Raw genomic sequence first — 17,155 nt, forward strand, 5'->3', positions numbered from 1 at the left:
CCATTGACCAGGACACTGAAAGGAATGTTAGTGATGCATCCCATAATCCATTTAATAAAGATGAAAGGGAAACCAAGGTGGGTTAGAAGCATTCTCAGGTATAACCAATTCACCCTGTCAAAAGCTTTAGATAAATCCACCTTCATTATCATACCTTTGCCTTTTTTGCTGTGGAGAGAGTGTAATACTTCCTGTGCAGTCCCAATCGCCTCATGGATTTGCCTGTCCTTCAGGAATGCAAATTGTTCAGGCAGGATGTGCTTTGATAAGATTGGCTTCAATCTGTTTGCTATAATTTTGGCTATTATCTTGTACAAACAGTTACAAAGCGAAATGGGATGGAATTCATCAAAAGTGGACAGATTATCTGTCTTCGGAATTAGGGCTATGAAAGTGGAGGTAATGGCCGCTTCCAAGCGTCCCAAAGCCCTTGACTCCTCCACTACACTAAGGAGATCCGGACCAATCAATTCAAAAAGCCAAATAAAATTCAATGGACCAACCATCAGGTCTTGGGCTTTTGTCCTTGCTGAACCATTTTAAAGTGGCCTCCAGCTCCCCCAAAGTGACCTCTTGCACCAAATCCTCCTCATCCTCTTGCTCCACATACCTAGGGAATAGCTGAGCAACTCTGATAATTTCTGCTAAATTAGTCTCCCTAGGGTCACTGTAGGCATTTTTAAAGTGTGAGTTTTCCAGTGAGGCGAGCTGAGGGAAAGTGTTTGTTGTCCTTCCCTGTTCATCCTGCATTTGCCAAATGGTGTTTATAGCTTTCCTCCCATTAGCAAACTTTTGATAAAATTTTGTATTAGCATCCCCCTCCTGTATCCAGATGGCCCTGCTTCTCAATCTCCATTTGTCTTCCCTTTCTTTGAGAATTTTACCACGGGATGAGTAGAGGGATGTGATTTTATTCTTATGCTCCTCTGAGCTATATAGACCTCCCATCTCATTTTCAAAAATTTCCAGTTCAATCTCTATCTGTCTCAGTGCATGGTCATCCTGAATTATTTTTTGATGGGCCCAGATTTTGGACATCTTTTTCAGCTCTGCTAGGTTGCGGATAAACCCAGTTGTTGCTACACCTCTAACTCCTCGTGGGTTTGTTTTCCAGAAGTCAATAACCATGTTGATGACTGATGCATCCTTAAGCCAGGTTGAACTAAATGTAAATGCTCCCTTCGGCCTGTCTCTTCCACATTCCATTTCCATATAAATAGGTAGATGGTCTGATAGTCCACCTGTGCCAACCCATTGCCTGATATTGTGTCCCAAATCCATGACCTGTTCTTTGACAAGAAATCTGTCCAGTCTCCTTGCAAGTCCATTATCACCAACTCTATTATTCCTCTAAGTGGCTTGAATTTTTGCAGTAGGAATATCGATCAGATGGTGTTGTTCCAACATGGACGAGAAGTAGTCCGAGAGGGAATCCATTTGTGCATGATGTCCCCATGATTTAGCATGTCCTAAAGAAAAATTGAGGTCCCCTCTGACTATTAGATTATCAATCAAAAATAGATCCAGACCCAGGAGGCTATCGCAAGAATTCAGGCTGGTTCTAACAAGGCCCATATATATTGATAATCCTGAAGAGCATCCCTAGCTCAGCAAAGTGTACATTAGCCCCTAAGTAACCCTGTCCACCCCAACAGTTAATTTCCTTGATAGATCATGTGTTTATGCCCAATGCAAGTCCTCCAGAAAGGCCATGGGCATCCAATCCCGTAAATCTCCAACCCGGCAGAGAGTGCTCAAGAGTGCGAGCAATATCATTAGCAGGACCTAAGGTCTCCTGGAGGAATATAATATCCAGAGAATCGGTAGAGAGTAACCGACGAAGAGCTAGTTTTTTGTCGGGCCTAGCTAGCCCTCTGCAATTGTAGGATAGAATCTTCATGGAGGGGGTTCGGATGGGGTTGTTCTTGCTCTAAGAACCCCAGGGATGGTAGATTGCTTGCCCAAAGCAATGTCAACATCAGCTTGTGCTTGGGCATTTTTAAAGCCAGAGGGACGGCCTCGAGAAGCCTTGGAAGGCGAGGGGGGATGGAGGATATCAAGTCCAACATGGTCCTGGACCGAATTCCTCGATCGAGACCGTGTATTATATCTTGGTTCCAAGGCTGCTGTCAAGAAGGCCAAGGGCTTTGGAGGACGGGTGCAAAAAAGAGTGGGGGGAGTGGGGGGGAAGGAGGTGAGGGGGGCAACAATGTCACATACACTTTGTACAGGGGTCTCAATAGAGAAAACAGTTCCCGATCCCAATAACTACTCAGATATTGAATTATTATGAATATTAGAAAAGCATTGAGTGGGGGGCAAGTGAATGGAATTCATACCCAATGTATTGGAGTCACCCGAGGCTACCGCAACTGAACCAGGAACTGGAGGTGGGGGGCGATGGGGCGGCCTACCACGCTTCCTCGGAGTGCTCTGAGCTGGTTCTGAAGACCGCAAACCAAGGCCCGAAAATGTGGTTGTTCCTCCAGAGTGAGGAGTAGCAATCCTATGCATGTCATCAGAGGCACGAGGCTATTCCTCTCTTGCATGGTCTTCATGCAACTGAGCCTCCTGTTCCTGAGAATCCTGAGTAGAATGTCTCGTTGACTTCCTGCTATTCCACTTGTTCAGAGGGCAATCTTTGAATAGGTGCCCCACCTTGTGGCAACACCTACATCTGAAAGGTACTCCCTCATAGTCTAGCATCTGCCTCCTCGCAGCGTTCCTCCACTGTATGTTAATGTACTTCGGAAGCCCATCCGAGAGGTCCATGTGCACTAAAATCCTGGCATAAGCCATTCTTCCTGTCGAGATAAAAGAGTCATCATAGGTAAGATACGAGCCCATGGCATCCCTAATCTGTCTGAAGATCTGCTCTGTCCAGAAGTGACAGGGAAGGCTCGAAAGTCGTACCCAAATCGGAGCAGCCTCCACACTCTCCAGTTCTGGATCGAACATTAGCGTCCACCTTTGGAGGAGGACAGGTGCTTGATCAATGTGCCATATGGTGGAAAGGACCCAATTAGTGTGAACGAGGTATTTGAATCGCAGGGCAAACCATCCCCTAACAAAGGTTTGAACCCGAGGAGGTTCCGACAAATGATGTCCCTAGACTTCCATTATCCATTTTTGGAGCCTCTCCACACTGTAATGTCTGCCCCTGACTCGACTGACTAGAACCTTTTTTGCCGAGTCCATAGCTTCATGGAAAGGTGTGTCCTCGGATAGCTTGAGGAAGATTTCATTGCTGCACTATGGGAGGCGTTTTTTCCTTTTGGAAGTCCCTTTTTGTTTGTTGCTCGTGCCTACTATCGACTTATCCGCCTGTACTGCCGCAAGTGTGGCTGAATCTTTCTCTGTCGAAGGTCCTTTTGCCCTTATATTATCAAAATGCCCTGATATTATACCTATGCTCGTGAAGTTGCCCGGGGGAGGGTTCCCCGTGACTAGGGGAGCAGATTGAATCGGCTCCTGGCTTTCTTGAACTGGAGGATATCCCTCCAAGGGTTTATCCATCCCTTCCCCTACAAGAATCGAATCCAAATCCGGCCCTAGGGTTTGAACACCCGGAACTCGCCAACGTTTAACTGCCGATAAGGAACTTGTGAGGAGCAGAGGGCTTGTGTAATCCAGAATGGTCGAAGCTTCTAAAGGAATCGAAATGGAGGGTATGCGTTGCCGAGTGAGAGGAGGGAGTGCTTCGACCTCTGCAGAGAATTCATGGTCAAATGCTAGATAATCATCCACAGTGGTCTCGCGCTGAGACCATGTCGGCAGATTATTCGTAGGAACCACGGAATAAACATCTTTATCCTCCATAACTGTTAAAAACCCAAGCTGACAGCTGCTTGCAGGTATGTCAGTGGGGGACCGAAACCGTCTAGGGGAGACCAAAACTAACCAGAATAAAAACCGCAAACAGCTAATGAATACTGTGAGGATGCCGCGAAAGGTCTATAACGGGATCACCTTCCAGGTCGCTTCCAGTTCCTTGAAACAGGGTCGTTCACCGGGCTTGATGCCCTAACCCCATTCACATGTCTGCACGTCGCCCATCCTCATCCTTCCTCATCCCAACCATATTTTATTTAACACCTATTTAACACTTAAAAAAACATATAAATTAACTATAAATATTATATAGCTACATTTAACATTATATATATGCTAAATATTTAACACTCCATCTCAAGTATCTTCATTAAAATATGAGCCAAATATATAACACTCTATATGAGATAAATATCATAGAGCTAAATATTTCATTGAATATTATATTTAGTTAAATATTCAATGTGCATGAACTAAATATTTAACACTCCATCTAAAATAATAATAGCTACAAAATATTTAACACTTATATTTAACATTTTGGGTGATTTTTTGGAGTTTTCGGTGCGTGGAAAAATTTGTGGTGAAATTTTGATTTGTGTTATTTAAACTAGTTTTTTGATTGTATATATAGGTTCAGCGCCCTGAAAACTTTCTAGGGCACTTCTATTGTGTAGGAGTTACCCATCAAACTTGTAATTTCAATAAGTTCGTGCCCAATTTTAGAAAAATTAGATGGGAAAAATCCACCAAAAAAACTTTCAAAAACTCTCACTAAGGACAATTCAATTATATAATAATTATACAAATAATATCAAAGGTAACCATATAATTACTTCTTCAAATTAACCGAACAATTGCAGTAAATCTTTATTTATTTTCTATATTGAAAGCTTACCTAAAATCTAACAACCCAACAAATCAGATCACATTCAACGGTGAACTTACTTAATTGTTGTTTTAATGGTTAATTATATGACTATTTAATTTTTTGTTTAAGTCAATATTAACTATCTTTATTTTTATTACTTAACCTAATTTGACCCCAAAAAAAATATTTTTTTATTGAGAAATAATATACTTATACAAATAAGCTATACTAAGTTGTAAAATAAACCTCTCAATCAATCACATTTTCTTATGGGAGCCAAACCTAAACTGCACGCAGCTTTGGAAAAAAATTTAATCGGTTAACCAAATTTAGTCATTCAAATAAGGACGTGGAAATCTTATGATAGATGGGTGTTTCCGGTGGTGGATAGGTGGGATTGTAACTAGCGCAACAGTTCCAATCCTTCCAAAAACAAAATATATAATCAGTTGGTTTCTGGTTTAATAAGATTGAAACAGAAAATGTTAGTTTTCTGCCCACTTTGGTAGCTATGTTCTGTGAGGATTTCCATGTTGTCAAAACTCTCACTGGGATTGTAACTGGCGCAACCGTTCCAATCCTTCCAAAAACAAAATATATAATCAGTTGGTTTCTGGTTTAATAAGATTGAAACAGAAAATGTTAGCTTTCCGCCCACTTTGGTAGCTATGTTCTGAGAGGATTACCATGATTTCCATGTTGTCAAAACTCTCACTGGGATTGTAACTAGCGCAACAGTTCCAATCCTTCCAAAAACAAAATATATAATCAGTTGGTTTCTGGTTTAATAAGATTGAAACAGAAAATGTTAGCTTTCCGCCCACTTTGGTAGCTATGTTCTGAGAGCATTACCATGATTTCCATGTTGTCAAAACTCTCACTGTCTTTTAATAAAGTCAATGTAACATTCGATGCTTCAACTGAAAAGCAGAATTAACACTACAGCCAGCGCTCTCAAAGCCAAAGCAGCGAACGCCAATAACAACAGAGTGAGAACTGTGTGCGAGCAGGGTCAACTTGAAAAATGCATGCATTATTTACATTCATTGGACCAGTTCTCAAACTCTTCCACATATGCATGTCTGCTTGAGGAATGCATTCAGAAGAAAAATCTCTCAAAAGGAAGATTAGTTCATGCCCATATGAATAGTAACAAGGAATTCAAACCAGATATCTCTGTCCTAAACATCCTTTTAAACATGTATTGCAAATGCGGAAGCATAGACGATGCATGCAATGTGTTTGACAAAATTCCGCAACGAAATGTAGTGTCATGGACTACGCTGATTGCAGCTTATGCTAGGGATGGTTATGCCGAAGAGGCTTTGCAGTTGTTTTATGAAATGCAAAGAGCAGGCGTCAAACCAAATCAGTTCACCTTCACCAGCGTTATTGGGGTATGCACAAACTTGGGCACTCTTATGGATATCCACAAGGAAGTAATCCGTCACGGGCTTCAATCCCATGTTTTTGTGGGGAGTAGCCTCATTGACATGTATGCTAAATTTGGATGTATTGAAAATGCACGTGATGTGTTTGAGAAAATGCCTCACCGAAATGTGGTCTCATGGAATACTATGATTGCAGGATATTCACAGAATGGACGCGTTGAGGAGGCTTTGGAGCTCTTTCAAGAAATGCCAGAGAGGAATGTGGTGTCATGGACTGCAATGATTGCGGGGTTTATGCAGAATGGAGATGATGTTGTCGCCCTCGAGCTCTTTAGGCAGATGCATCTGTCAGGTACGAAGGCAAACTCAAATACTTTCACCACTGTTTTACTGGCATGTGCCAGCTTGGAAAGTCTTATTCACGGGAAGGAGATTCACGGGGTTATGATTAGAAATGGGAATGTGTTCGATGTCTTTGTGGGCAGTGCCCTTGTAGACATGTATGCAAAGTGTTTGAATCTAGAGAATGCACGCAACGTGTTTGACAGAATGTCTCAACGAGATGTGGTGTTATGGAATACTATGATTGCAGGGTATGCAAAAAATGGGCATATTGAGGATGCTAATGAGCTCTTTTTAAAAGTGCCCAAAAGAAATGTAGTCTCCTGGACAGTGATGATTGAAGGATATGCACAAAATGGATTAGTTGGTGAGGCTTCAAGGCTATTTCAGAAAATGCCGGAAAGAAATGTTGTCTCCTGGAATGTAATAATTGCGGGCTATGTACAGAATGGGTATAGTGAAGATGCCTTGAAGTGTTTTCAACAAATGCAAGGATCTGGTGTTAAGCCAAACTCAAAAACCTTTGCCATTGTTCTCCCAGCATGTGGCAACTTGGTTGCTCTCGAACATGGCAAGGAAGTGCATGAGGTCGTAATTAGGAATGCATTAGAGTCTGACGTCTCTGTGAACATTGCTCTTTTAGACATGTATGCAAAATGCAGGAGCATGGAAAATGCTCGTACTGTGTTTGATAGGTTGCCTAAAGGAAATTTAGTTTCATGTAATTCAATGATTGCGGGATATGCACAAAATGGGCATGTTAATGAGGCTTTGAAGATCTTCCATAGTATTCCGGAAAAAACAATCATCTCATGGACTACAATGATTGCAGGATATGCACAGAATGGACATGTTGATGATGCCCTAAAACTCTTTCAAAAAATGCCTGAGAAAAACGTATTTTCATGGAATGTAATGATTGCAGGATATTCACAGAATGGGTGTAGTGAGGAGGCTCTAAAACTTTATCGGAAAATGCAACTAGCAAGAGTGAAGTCAAACTCAAAAACGTTTGTCATTGTTCTCTCAGGTTGTGCGGACTTGGCAGCTCCCGTGCATGGGAAGGAGATCCATGAAGAAATAATTAGAAGTGGATTTCACTCTGATGTCGTTGTGCAGAATGCTCTTATAGACATGTATTCCAAATGTGGCTATCCTGAGAATGCCCGCATCTTGTTTGACACAATGGCTCTAACTGACATTATCTCATGGAATACAATGATTGCAGGATATGTTCAGAATGGGCATATTGATGAGGCCCTGGAGCTGTTTCAAAAAATGCCTGAGCGAGACGTGGTGTCTTGGACAGTGATGATTGCTGGATATGCACAGAAGGGAAATCTTGACGAGGCCGTGAAGCTCTTTCAAAACATACCTGATAGGAACATTGTCTCATGGAATGCTATGATAGCAGGATATGCAAAGAATGGGCACATTGATGAGGCACTGAAGCTCTTTGAAAAAATGCCTGAACGAAATGTAATTTCTTGGACACTCATAATTGCAGGATATGCACAGAGTGGGCATGGTATGGAGGCTTTGAAACATTTTCGTAAAATGCAACTTACAGGTGTGGACCCAAATCCACAAGCCTTTGCAGTTGCTATCCCGGTCTGCGCCAACTTGGCAACATTAGAGCAGGGAAAGCAAATTCATGAATACATAATAAGATCTGGATTTGAATCTAATGTCTTTATAAGTAGTGCTCTTGTTGACATGTATGCAAAATGTGGGAGCTTGGTAAGTGCATGCAATATATTTGATAGAATACCTAAAAAGGGCGTAGTCACTTGGAATGCGATGATCATAGGATATGCCATGCATGGATGTGGTAAGGAGGCTCTTCAACTATTTGAACAAATGGAAAATTCTGGCATAAAACCAGACCATGTCACATTTCTTGGTATTTTGTCTGCATGCTGCCATTCTGGCCTAGTGAATGAGGGTCGTCTGTATTTCAATTCGATGACTCGATATTATCACATCACACCTTCAATGTTGCACTATGGCTGCATGGTTGACCTTTTTGCCCGTGCTGGGCATTTGAATGAGGCTGAAGACTTTATCATCCAAATGCCTGTCCAACCTGATGCTACTGTGTGGGGGTGTCTACTTGCTGCTTGTGGAGTCCACAAAAATATAGAGTTAGGAGAACGTGCGGCAGAACACATCTTTCAATTAGACCCAACAAACGCTACACCTTATGTTCTGCTGTCAAATATCTATGCAGCAGCTGGTAGATGTGATGACATTCATAAGGTGCGGAAAATTATGAAAGACAGGAGAATTAAAAAGATCCCTGGATGCAGTTGGATTGAAATCAATAAGCAAGTTCATGCTTTTGTCATGGGTGATAGATCAAACGCACAAGCACAAACAATTACTTTAGACTTGGAGAGGTTTTCAGAGCAAAATCCATACAGTAGCTGCATGGTGTGTGCCTAATGTTATCTGTACCAACTGATGTAGAGGAGTGCGAGGAACGGATTCTTCTCCCACGTCAGCTTGAAGATGCTATGGCATTTAGGCTTAGCAACATATTCCCTGGGAGAGTTATTCGGGCAGTCAACAGCCTTTGTATGTGGTGATTTCTATCATATTGCCAAGTCTATCTTCAAGATCATTACATGAGGATTTGTTACAAAAGAGAGTCGTTTCTGTTATTCCAGGTCTGGACTGCCCATTTTGGAGATTATCCATGATGTTCTCTGTAGTGAACTAGAGACATTGGCTTCTATCATGACAGGCATTTGTTGATTCTCGTAATTGCGTTGTTAGTCAAGGGCCAGGTATATTTTTTTGGTTTCTGTATACTTTAGCATTCAGGTTTATATTATTAGCTTAACCTGGGATTATCATTATCTACAGTTATGGTTAGGGTGAATCACGGGACTCTTTGTTTCAGAAGTGTTGCAACATTAGCATTGCTTATTCTCTCATGGCAGCTATCATTAAATTTATGAGACTATTATTGGCAGCGTTCAAAGGTGCTCAGAATCTCTCTGAATTCATTATGAGCATGTTACACAGGGATGCTCCCTATCACTGACCTTGTTTTGTTTGTGTAAGATCCCAAACAACAAAAATTTTAATAGATCGGACACATTTAAGTGTTCTAATTAGAGATGCAATTGAACACTGAACACAAGGGATCTGAAAAGAAAGCGACCACATATTCTACTAATAATCAGAAAAAATTACATGCCAATGTGATTGACCATGAAGCCCTTACTAATGGCATGCACGGCTGCTCATATACTAGAAAATTCCAAGACACTGAAGCACAACAGTGGACCTTGGATGGATCCACCAAGCGAAGTCTCCACAGGGTTTTTGTCCCACGATCCAACTAGAACTGGCCAAGCCGAGTTCTCAACAAAATACAATAAGATTAATAAACTCAGGATGATCCATTTCCTAGCTCCTATCCCCTTTAATAGGCTTGAGGGACTCTCTAGAAACTTTATTTTAATATTTTCCCTCGAAAAACAAAGACAAATACTATGGGAAAATCCCATGGGCAAATACCATTTTAAGTACCATAGGTAAATTCCATCCATTTTGACCACATCAAGAAAAGGGAATACTACAAATCCTCCCACCCAAAGATTGTTTTCCCTCAAGCAATCCACTTCTATCCATAACAAAAGCATTTGTATTCTGATACTTGGATTCCAATGCCACCTAAGTCCTGGGACTTGTGGGTTATTATACCATTTCAGCCCTCCATCACCGCCCGTGCCTAAGTGCCCAACCTGCAATATGTCCTTGGCTAAGGGTATCCTCCTAGGAATCATCCCATCGATAGATTTCCAACTCATAATCTCTTGCCAATCCATCTTGTGGGAAGGATCTAATGCAGGAATGCCTGCACATGGAATAAGTCTACTATGTTGATGTTTCCTGATGCTCAACTCATGCTACTCCACTCGGTCACCCAACATGATCCATTTGGAGAATTCTGCCCTACTCTCCCCAATGTATAAAGGCAGGTTGGTAGTGTTGCAAACCTTATCTATGTACTCATGGATAGGGCTGCTTTGGAACTCCCAACTAAACTCCTCTTGTTGCCTTGTGAGGGACTTGAGTCGTTCCTCGACACTAGGTAGCTTGGTCGTTCATTCGACACCTATGAGCTCCTCAATTTTCCTATTCTCCTGTAAGACAATGTCTCAGACTGTCCAAACTCTCTACTTCAACATCATAAGGTCTATCTTGAAATGCATGATCTTTGCCCGAAAGTCCTCCATTGGCAATTCTAGTGCCCTGTTGAATGCCTCTATATCTGTCTGCACGAGATGCTCAACTATCATAGCTCCAACTTGAACCTTTGACTGACTCTCTAGAAATGGCTCATCCTGCATACTATAGTTGTCATGCTTCCCCTCGTGATCATGCTCATCATGTCGATTTATTACTACTTGCTCATCACTTGAGTCTCCTTGAATGTCTTCTTCCTGGCCATATCCACGTGTGGGGACAATCTGTTGTTCACCCCCTTTGGTTGTCAAACATGGATGTACTGGTGGACTACTATCTACACCTGATTGCCTATACTCTTTATGAATATCCTCATGGATATTTATGGACTCAACTGTGTAAGAGTCTACCACATCATTAGGAGGATTTACTTCCTTCCTTTCCCCATGTACTTTGTTAAGCTGATTGATTATCATCGGTTTGTCCTGTAAATCTCTCTAAAAAACATTGTGTTGTTGCTCACCATCTGTACTTGACTACTCAGATCCTTTGTGGGTGCTCTCCTTAAAACTGATGAACCCAACTATAGATGAATCCCCATGATCTAAAGGAGTCTCCAGTTCTTCTGCCCTTGTTGCCTCCTTATCACCTGGACATGAATGGTTGAGTGCCCAAGGTCCCTTGCAAATAAAACATAGTCCTCTCCTCCTTAGTTCATTCTTGTTGCAGGTTTTACTACCTTTGTTCTTGCTTCCTCCATCAATCGTTTTAAGCTCCTTCTTAGTGAACACCCTTCTGAGCAATTTTATGTTTTGCATGACCAACTTCTCCACTAGATCATAGGCAATTGGTGATATAGTTAGTTCCTTCCTCCAAATGGTCAAAAGTTTGGATCTCAATATCTTGCAGATGTTGGCATTTCCTTCTAAGAACAAGGACACAATCTTTTGCATGCTTGTTTTGACATGGTTTGGATGGTCTGGATGAGCTGATGTAATGCTAGTGTAAAATTTTTGGAACACCTAAAAGATTAAGTCATCGCATTCCAAATTCAACATGAATGCACCAAAGCTTAACTCTGCCACAAGTTCTAAGATTTTGCGTCGCTTTTGAAAGGTAGGAAGCATGTTGTTGTTCAACCCTTGAAGGGCTTCAACTATCAACTGTGATACCTCCCTCATGATGTCATTATTGTAAGGTGGTAGAGGTGACATTAAAGCTAGTGGTGTATTGCAACTACAATATATCTCCACTGATGAGTAGGTAGCTGACATTTTGACAAAATCATTTCCTAATAAGAAGCTTGTGTATTTGAGAGACAATCTTGGTTTGGTCGATATATCCTCCCTAGTTGAGAGGGAGAGATAAGCACATCATTCTTGTCTTCACTTGGGAAGACCGATTGGAGGATTGGGTAAGCATCTGACATCTAATACTCTCTCAGGATGTGGTAGGGCATCTAATATGAGAGGGTACCGTGGACTGATATTCTTTGAAGACTGGCTATCCAAGATAAGAATAGTCCAAAAAAGGTCATACTTTGTGAACATTCGGGTGGAGTATGTACCTTGAGAGACAATGAGGATAGTGTCTATAAATCATTGGTCTTGCCAACATTGTGCTTTGATCTTGTGGAGAGATAGAGTTGTTAGTCAAGGCCTTGCTATGTGACAATGTTGGTTGGTATGATGTTAAAACAGATGGGTTACCAATCTGACTCTTCTTATGAGATCTCTTCAGATTGAGAATGTTCATGTACCATATATGAATACCTCCCTAGTTAAGAGGGAGTGTTGAAAAATGTGTAACTAGGTTCGGTCTTCATAAAGATGAAATGTACTTTCAATTCTTGTAAAGTGTAAAATGAAATAAAATTATTATTATTATTATTACTATAGCATGGGTTTCATGCTCAAGGTCTTTTATTTTATAGGTCAAGCACTCATTGAGTGCTTCTAGGGTTTGTCCTAGGTCAAGAAGTCAAAAGAGTTATTGTCATAAGTTGAAGACCCCATCGAGCACATTGTAACTTGTAAAGAAAAATATTTTTGTCTTAAAAAGTGTCCAAATATCCTGCAAGACCAAGTCGGTCTAGCAGCTAGCAAGTCGGCTTAAAAGGAAGAGTCACGTCCACCGTGAAGAAACTATATATAGGAGGGAACTCATCCTCCTTGAGACATATTCACTCACATCTCATTCTAGCGAAGAAGGAAGAGGACAAAGAAGATCATTGTTTGGGTTATTTCTCTCTCTCACATGATAAGGAAAACTAGGGTTTTTGCAGCAAATCTAGGGTTTATATCTACAAGTTTGATGTTATAGAAAAGAAGGCAAGTAGGTCAAGCGAAGGTCACCAAGGGTCATCCTCAAGTTCCATAAGTCAGGGAAAGGCAAACGAAGGTCAAAGGAAGGCTCAGAAGGCAGATCAAAGCTCACACACGTGGCAACAACAATTGTTGGGGGGACGAAATTTTAGATCTACAGTGAAGGTTGAAATTCTGCAGTTGGAGGTCGAAGAAGTGCTACTGGAAGAGATTTGACTGAGTTTGACTGGATCAAGGTTACCACATCATTTAGAGAGGTTGATCTTGGTCTTGGAGGATTCTAAAGTTAGTCTTAAGGTCTTGGAATTCGTCAATTGAAAAATCTATAAGGAAGAAAAGAGATGTGGGGGTTTTCCTCTCAAGTGGAGAGGTTTTGGCCCTGGCTTGCAACCTATATTCTGTGTTCTTGTTCTTCTTATTTTTGGTAGTTGTTTGATGATACACATATAATAATAAGTAACAAAGCTAATAAGTAAAAAGACATCACAAGCAATTATCAAGTAAAGAGAAATCACTATAATCATTGTACTATAGATTTCTCAACATGCTGAAGGAGATAGTGATTCTTGATGAAAATGAAGAGAGTGTGCAAGTTTCAAAGAGCAGAAAGAAGGCCACCAAACAAAGGAAAATAAAGTATGTAGATAGAAAAGAGAAAGAAACCCTAAAGGCTGACAAAAACATACAGAAAGCCACGAGAAGGATGACAAGAAGCCAAAGCAAGTTAGACCTCCTTGCTCAAGTTGCAGAAGCTTTGGAGGAATGATTAGTTACCTCATTGGCAGAGAAATATACAAAACGCTAATTTTCTTGAACAAACCCTAATTATACCTCAGTATTTTGACCTGCTCCATTTTAATCTTTTTTATAGTCAGTTTATTTTCGATATGTTATGGTAATATGTCAAAGAAATTTTGTGGCTGAAGAAGTGAGGAGAATATGAGTCAACATAAAGAAAAAGAGCCTTAAAAGAAGTAAGCAATTACACAGGGCAGTTGCATAGTATCAACAGAGTTTACAGGTTCATGTACCAGTTTTGCTACCAAGAGGGAATATGAGTTGCAGTTCTAGATCCTACAATACAGCTATGACTCATCCTTGTTCCAGAAATATAGCAGGAGATACATGCAGCAGTTTCACAAAATACTTTGACCAATGTTATGTGCCAAATAAAGATCCGAATAGCTAAAAGGGTAGGATTTTGATTATGTTTTGTTAATTAAACTCTCAGATATTGTAAATATTTTGCAGTTATTGGTACCAAACTTTATGGATCTTATCTTATATGTATTTTCCTTATATATTACATGAGAAATGAGGAAAAAAGTTGGATTTTGATGAAAAGATAGTTTATTGTCTGTGCGTTTTGAAAACTTTATTAATTTATAGTTTGCCAAGATTAGAAGATTTTGATGAGTGACCCAAAGATTCATGTGATGGTATCTCTTAGTCTGTATTTTCTACACGTTTCAGTGTTCCCCTCTTTGTAATATTATTTGAATGTAATGTCTTCTGATATTTGAATGAGAATAAATGTCACATAATTCATCCTGGTTTTTTTATGCTCTGTCCCATAGACTCAAATATTTGCACTCCTATCCTCTAAAGCTACTTTAGGATTCATTTCATATGTCCTATTGTAGTGGATTAATTTTCCATTTTCCTCTTTCAGCTACAATGATGACTTCAAATGTCTAAGATGTGCCATCTACCTTGCCTTTGTCAATCCTTCATCACACAGCCAGTATCTTGGTAAGTTGTCTTAAACCCTAGCTTGTTGACTCCATTACCCAATGGACTGTCTCCCTCATGCCCAAACAAACCGTATTTCAACATAACTCAACTAAAGATCTAGCCATTATGTGAATGCATAGTCAGTTGCTAAATTTAGTGATTAGGTTGTCAAATAGAAACCTCTATGAATTGAAGGGGCTACCCTTCAATCTGTAAAATTGGTTTGTAAAGGTTACCTTAGAAAGTTTTTTGTTACAGCCAAGAAAAACTTTCTAAGTGCTAACATCTTGGTGACCATACTGGGGACTACGAAAGTATTTCTTCCCCAGAACTTCTTTAAAGATCAAATCTACTTTCTAAGGGCGAAAAAAAAGTTAGATAACAACATTGTTTGCTATATTTGCTCTGGTGACTCCACAATACAAAGTTTGAGGTGATTTCATTGGAAATTTTGGCATATAGAAGGATTCACACAAGGAGCAATCCAGATCCTGATCCACCGGAGACCCTGACAAGTCCGGAAAAAATCTTCATGAAAATGAAGTTTGCAAAAGAAACAAGTACCATTATTTTAGAAAAGTCTTTGTCTCTACCTAAAGAGAGAAAATATGTTGAAGACATTCAATTTGAGCTAAAATTTGAGCATAGTCTATTCAGGTCAAAATCAGAGTCTAGTTTGTCAAACACAGTGCTTGATGAAACAAAATTTAACCCTTATATTCCTAAACATAGTTACTGATCAAACGAAAACTATTACCTCAAAACGAGTACTCTAGCCCAAAAACCCAAAATAAAAACATGAAAATACCCTGAAAGCGAAAAGTGTTGATGTTAGAATAACCGCTTTTTTTCAGGGTAAATTTTCAACATTTTTTGCCAATTTTTTTTGTGCAAAAAACACCTTCAAAACAAAAAGTGTTCATGTTGGAATAATGTCTTTTCTTTTTGGTGTAAATTGTCAACATCTTTTAATAATGATGTTAAAGATAAAATATAATCACTGAAAAAACCTTAAAATTCCAACAATAAAGATGCCATTAAAAATAAAATATTAAAAGTCCTAAAATTCCAACGATTTTTAGGCATGGTATTAAAGATAAAAATATCATGTCTCTGAAAAACCCTAAAATTCCAAGGATGACATTAAAGATAATATCACCTCTATGAAAATCCTTAAAATTCAACAATTTTTAGCCATAATGTTAATATTATTTTAATAAATTATCACCATTTAATTTATATTAATTTATTTTTATTTTAAGTTTATCAAATTAATAACAATTTATTAAATATAATGTCTTTTTTATATAATGTATTGAAGTCACTGGATAGAAAACACTTTAATTATGATGAATGAAGAACTTTACAAAACAATAACAATTTATTAAATATAATGTCTTTTTTATACAATGTATTGAACTCACTGGATAAGAAACACTTTAGTTATGATGAATGAAGAACTTTATTGTTAGGTCCCTATAATACTAGTGATTCCCCCATTACTATTGTCATTGTATCCCTTATTGTTATTATTGTGCCTCATAGAATCCCACTATTGTTATTTTTGTGCCTTTATATTATTATTGTTAGGTCGGTCCGGTTATATTTTGACCCCTTAGACTCTTATATATAGAAATGAGGTTTTGTCATTTGTATCATCCAAGAACTGTTCATTTATGTAATGTAAAGAAGGTTGCCCCCTCGAAGAGGCTGAATTCTAAGGCATTGATCTATCTATTCTATCTTTTTGTGAGTTGGTTTCCTAACATTTGGTATCAGAGCTTTGGGTTCTAGGGTTTCGCTGCTCCAAACAAATCATCATGGTATTTTCATTATAACTTTTTTTTTTTTTGCGACATGTCAGAAGTGAAAAAAAACCCATTTGAGTCGAAATCTTTCTGAACCTCAGGTCTGAATTTCATATTTTGTCGCGCTATATTTTCGGATATATGATCTAAGGAAGTTAGGGTTTTTGCAAGTTCCAGAATTTCATCTAAAATAGGTCATCATGGAATGTTCGTTATAACATTTTCTCTACAACGTTTCAGAAGCTAACAAAAAAACCCATTTGAGAAGAAAGCTGTCTAAACCTCGGCTCTGAATTTCAGATCCTATCTCGCTATATTTTCGGAGATATAATTTGAGGAAGTTAGGGTTTTTGTAGACCCCCGAATTACATTCCAAACAGGTCACCTTGGGCAAATTGTCATAACTTTCTCTCTGAGCATCAGATTGAACTTTTGTAAGAAGTTGCAGAAAGAGGACAAACTGTAGTTTTTTGGGTACCATTTTCATAACCTACAGTTGAAACAGTGACCCGCGGCACGTCGTACAAGTTCACTCTACTGAACAAGTCTATACTCAGGTCATCGTGGGAGATTTGGCATAACTCTTCATTGGAGAATCCAATCTTGATCAGACTTGCGAGGTTAGAAATATTACTCAGAGGGTTACCACGGGAA

At 39.5% G+C, this 17,155-nt stretch overlaps 3 protein-coding genes across 5 annotated transcripts; 1 reads left to right on the forward strand and 2 right to left on the reverse strand.

The window, feature by feature from the left end:
• Positions 1-471: 471 nt before the first annotated feature.
• LOC149146886 (uncharacterized) lies at positions 472-1,281 on the reverse strand. Its single transcript, XM_089441649.1, has one exon. The coding sequence runs from the start codon at positions 1,279-1,281 to the stop codon at positions 472-474; it is 810 nt and encodes a 269-aa protein (XP_089297775.1).
• Positions 1,282-2,532: 1,251 nt separating this feature from the next.
• On the reverse strand, positions 2,533-2,958 carry LOC149146887 (uncharacterized). Its single transcript, XM_089441650.1, has one exon. It carries the CDS (start codon positions 2,956-2,958, stop codon positions 2,533-2,535), a length of 426 nt encoding a protein of 141 aa, XP_089297776.1.
• A 1,998-nt stretch (positions 2,959-4,956) lies between these two features.
• LOC149146888 (pentatricopeptide repeat-containing protein At2g13600-like) lies at positions 4,957-9,229 on the forward strand. 3 transcript variants are annotated; one of them, XM_089439831.1, is made up of 2 exons: positions 4,957-6,445; positions 6,686-9,229. In XM_089439831.1, exons 1-2 carry the CDS (start codon positions 5,614-5,616, stop codon positions 8,878-8,880), a joined length of 3,027 nt encoding a protein of 1,008 aa, XP_089295957.1. In that variant the 5' UTR covers positions 4,957-5,613; the 3' UTR covers positions 8,881-9,229. The 3 variants fall into 3 exon arrangements, with proteins under 3 accessions (XP_089295957.1, XP_089295958.1, XP_089295959.1); XM_089439832.1 differs by having other exon boundaries at positions 5,963-6,099; positions 6,290-9,229; XM_089439833.1 differs by having other exon boundaries at positions 6,065-6,197; positions 6,290-9,229.
• The last annotated feature ends 7,926 nt before the right edge of the window (positions 9,230-17,155 follow it).

Source organism: Pinus tabuliformis, chromosome 9, assembly GCF_031772625.1.
Source record: "Pinus tabuliformis cultivar Carrire ecotype Pingquan chromosome 9, CPIR1, whole genome shotgun sequence".
In the NCBI taxonomy this organism is placed as follows: Eukaryota; Viridiplantae; Streptophyta; class Pinopsida; order Pinales; family Pinaceae; genus Pinus; species Pinus tabuliformis.

Excerpts from the sequence above, each read along its gene's own strand:
- LOC149146886 (XM_089441649.1), bottom strand. The coding sequence starts at position 1,281 with ATGGATTTGGGACACAATATCAGGCAATGGGTTGGCACAGGTGGACTA.
- LOC149146887 (XM_089441650.1), bottom strand. The coding sequence starts at position 2,958 with ATGTTCGATCCAGAACTGGAGAGTGTGGAGGCTGCTCCGATTTGGGTA.
- LOC149146888 (XM_089439831.1), top strand. The coding sequence starts at position 5,614 with ATGCTTCAACTGAAAAGCAGAATTAACACTACAGCCAGCGCTCTCAAA. Across the intron at positions 6,446-6,685 it reads TAGGCAGATGCATCTGTCAG|GGTATGCAAAAAATGGGCAT; the intron begins GTACGAAGGCAA and ends CTATGATTGCAG.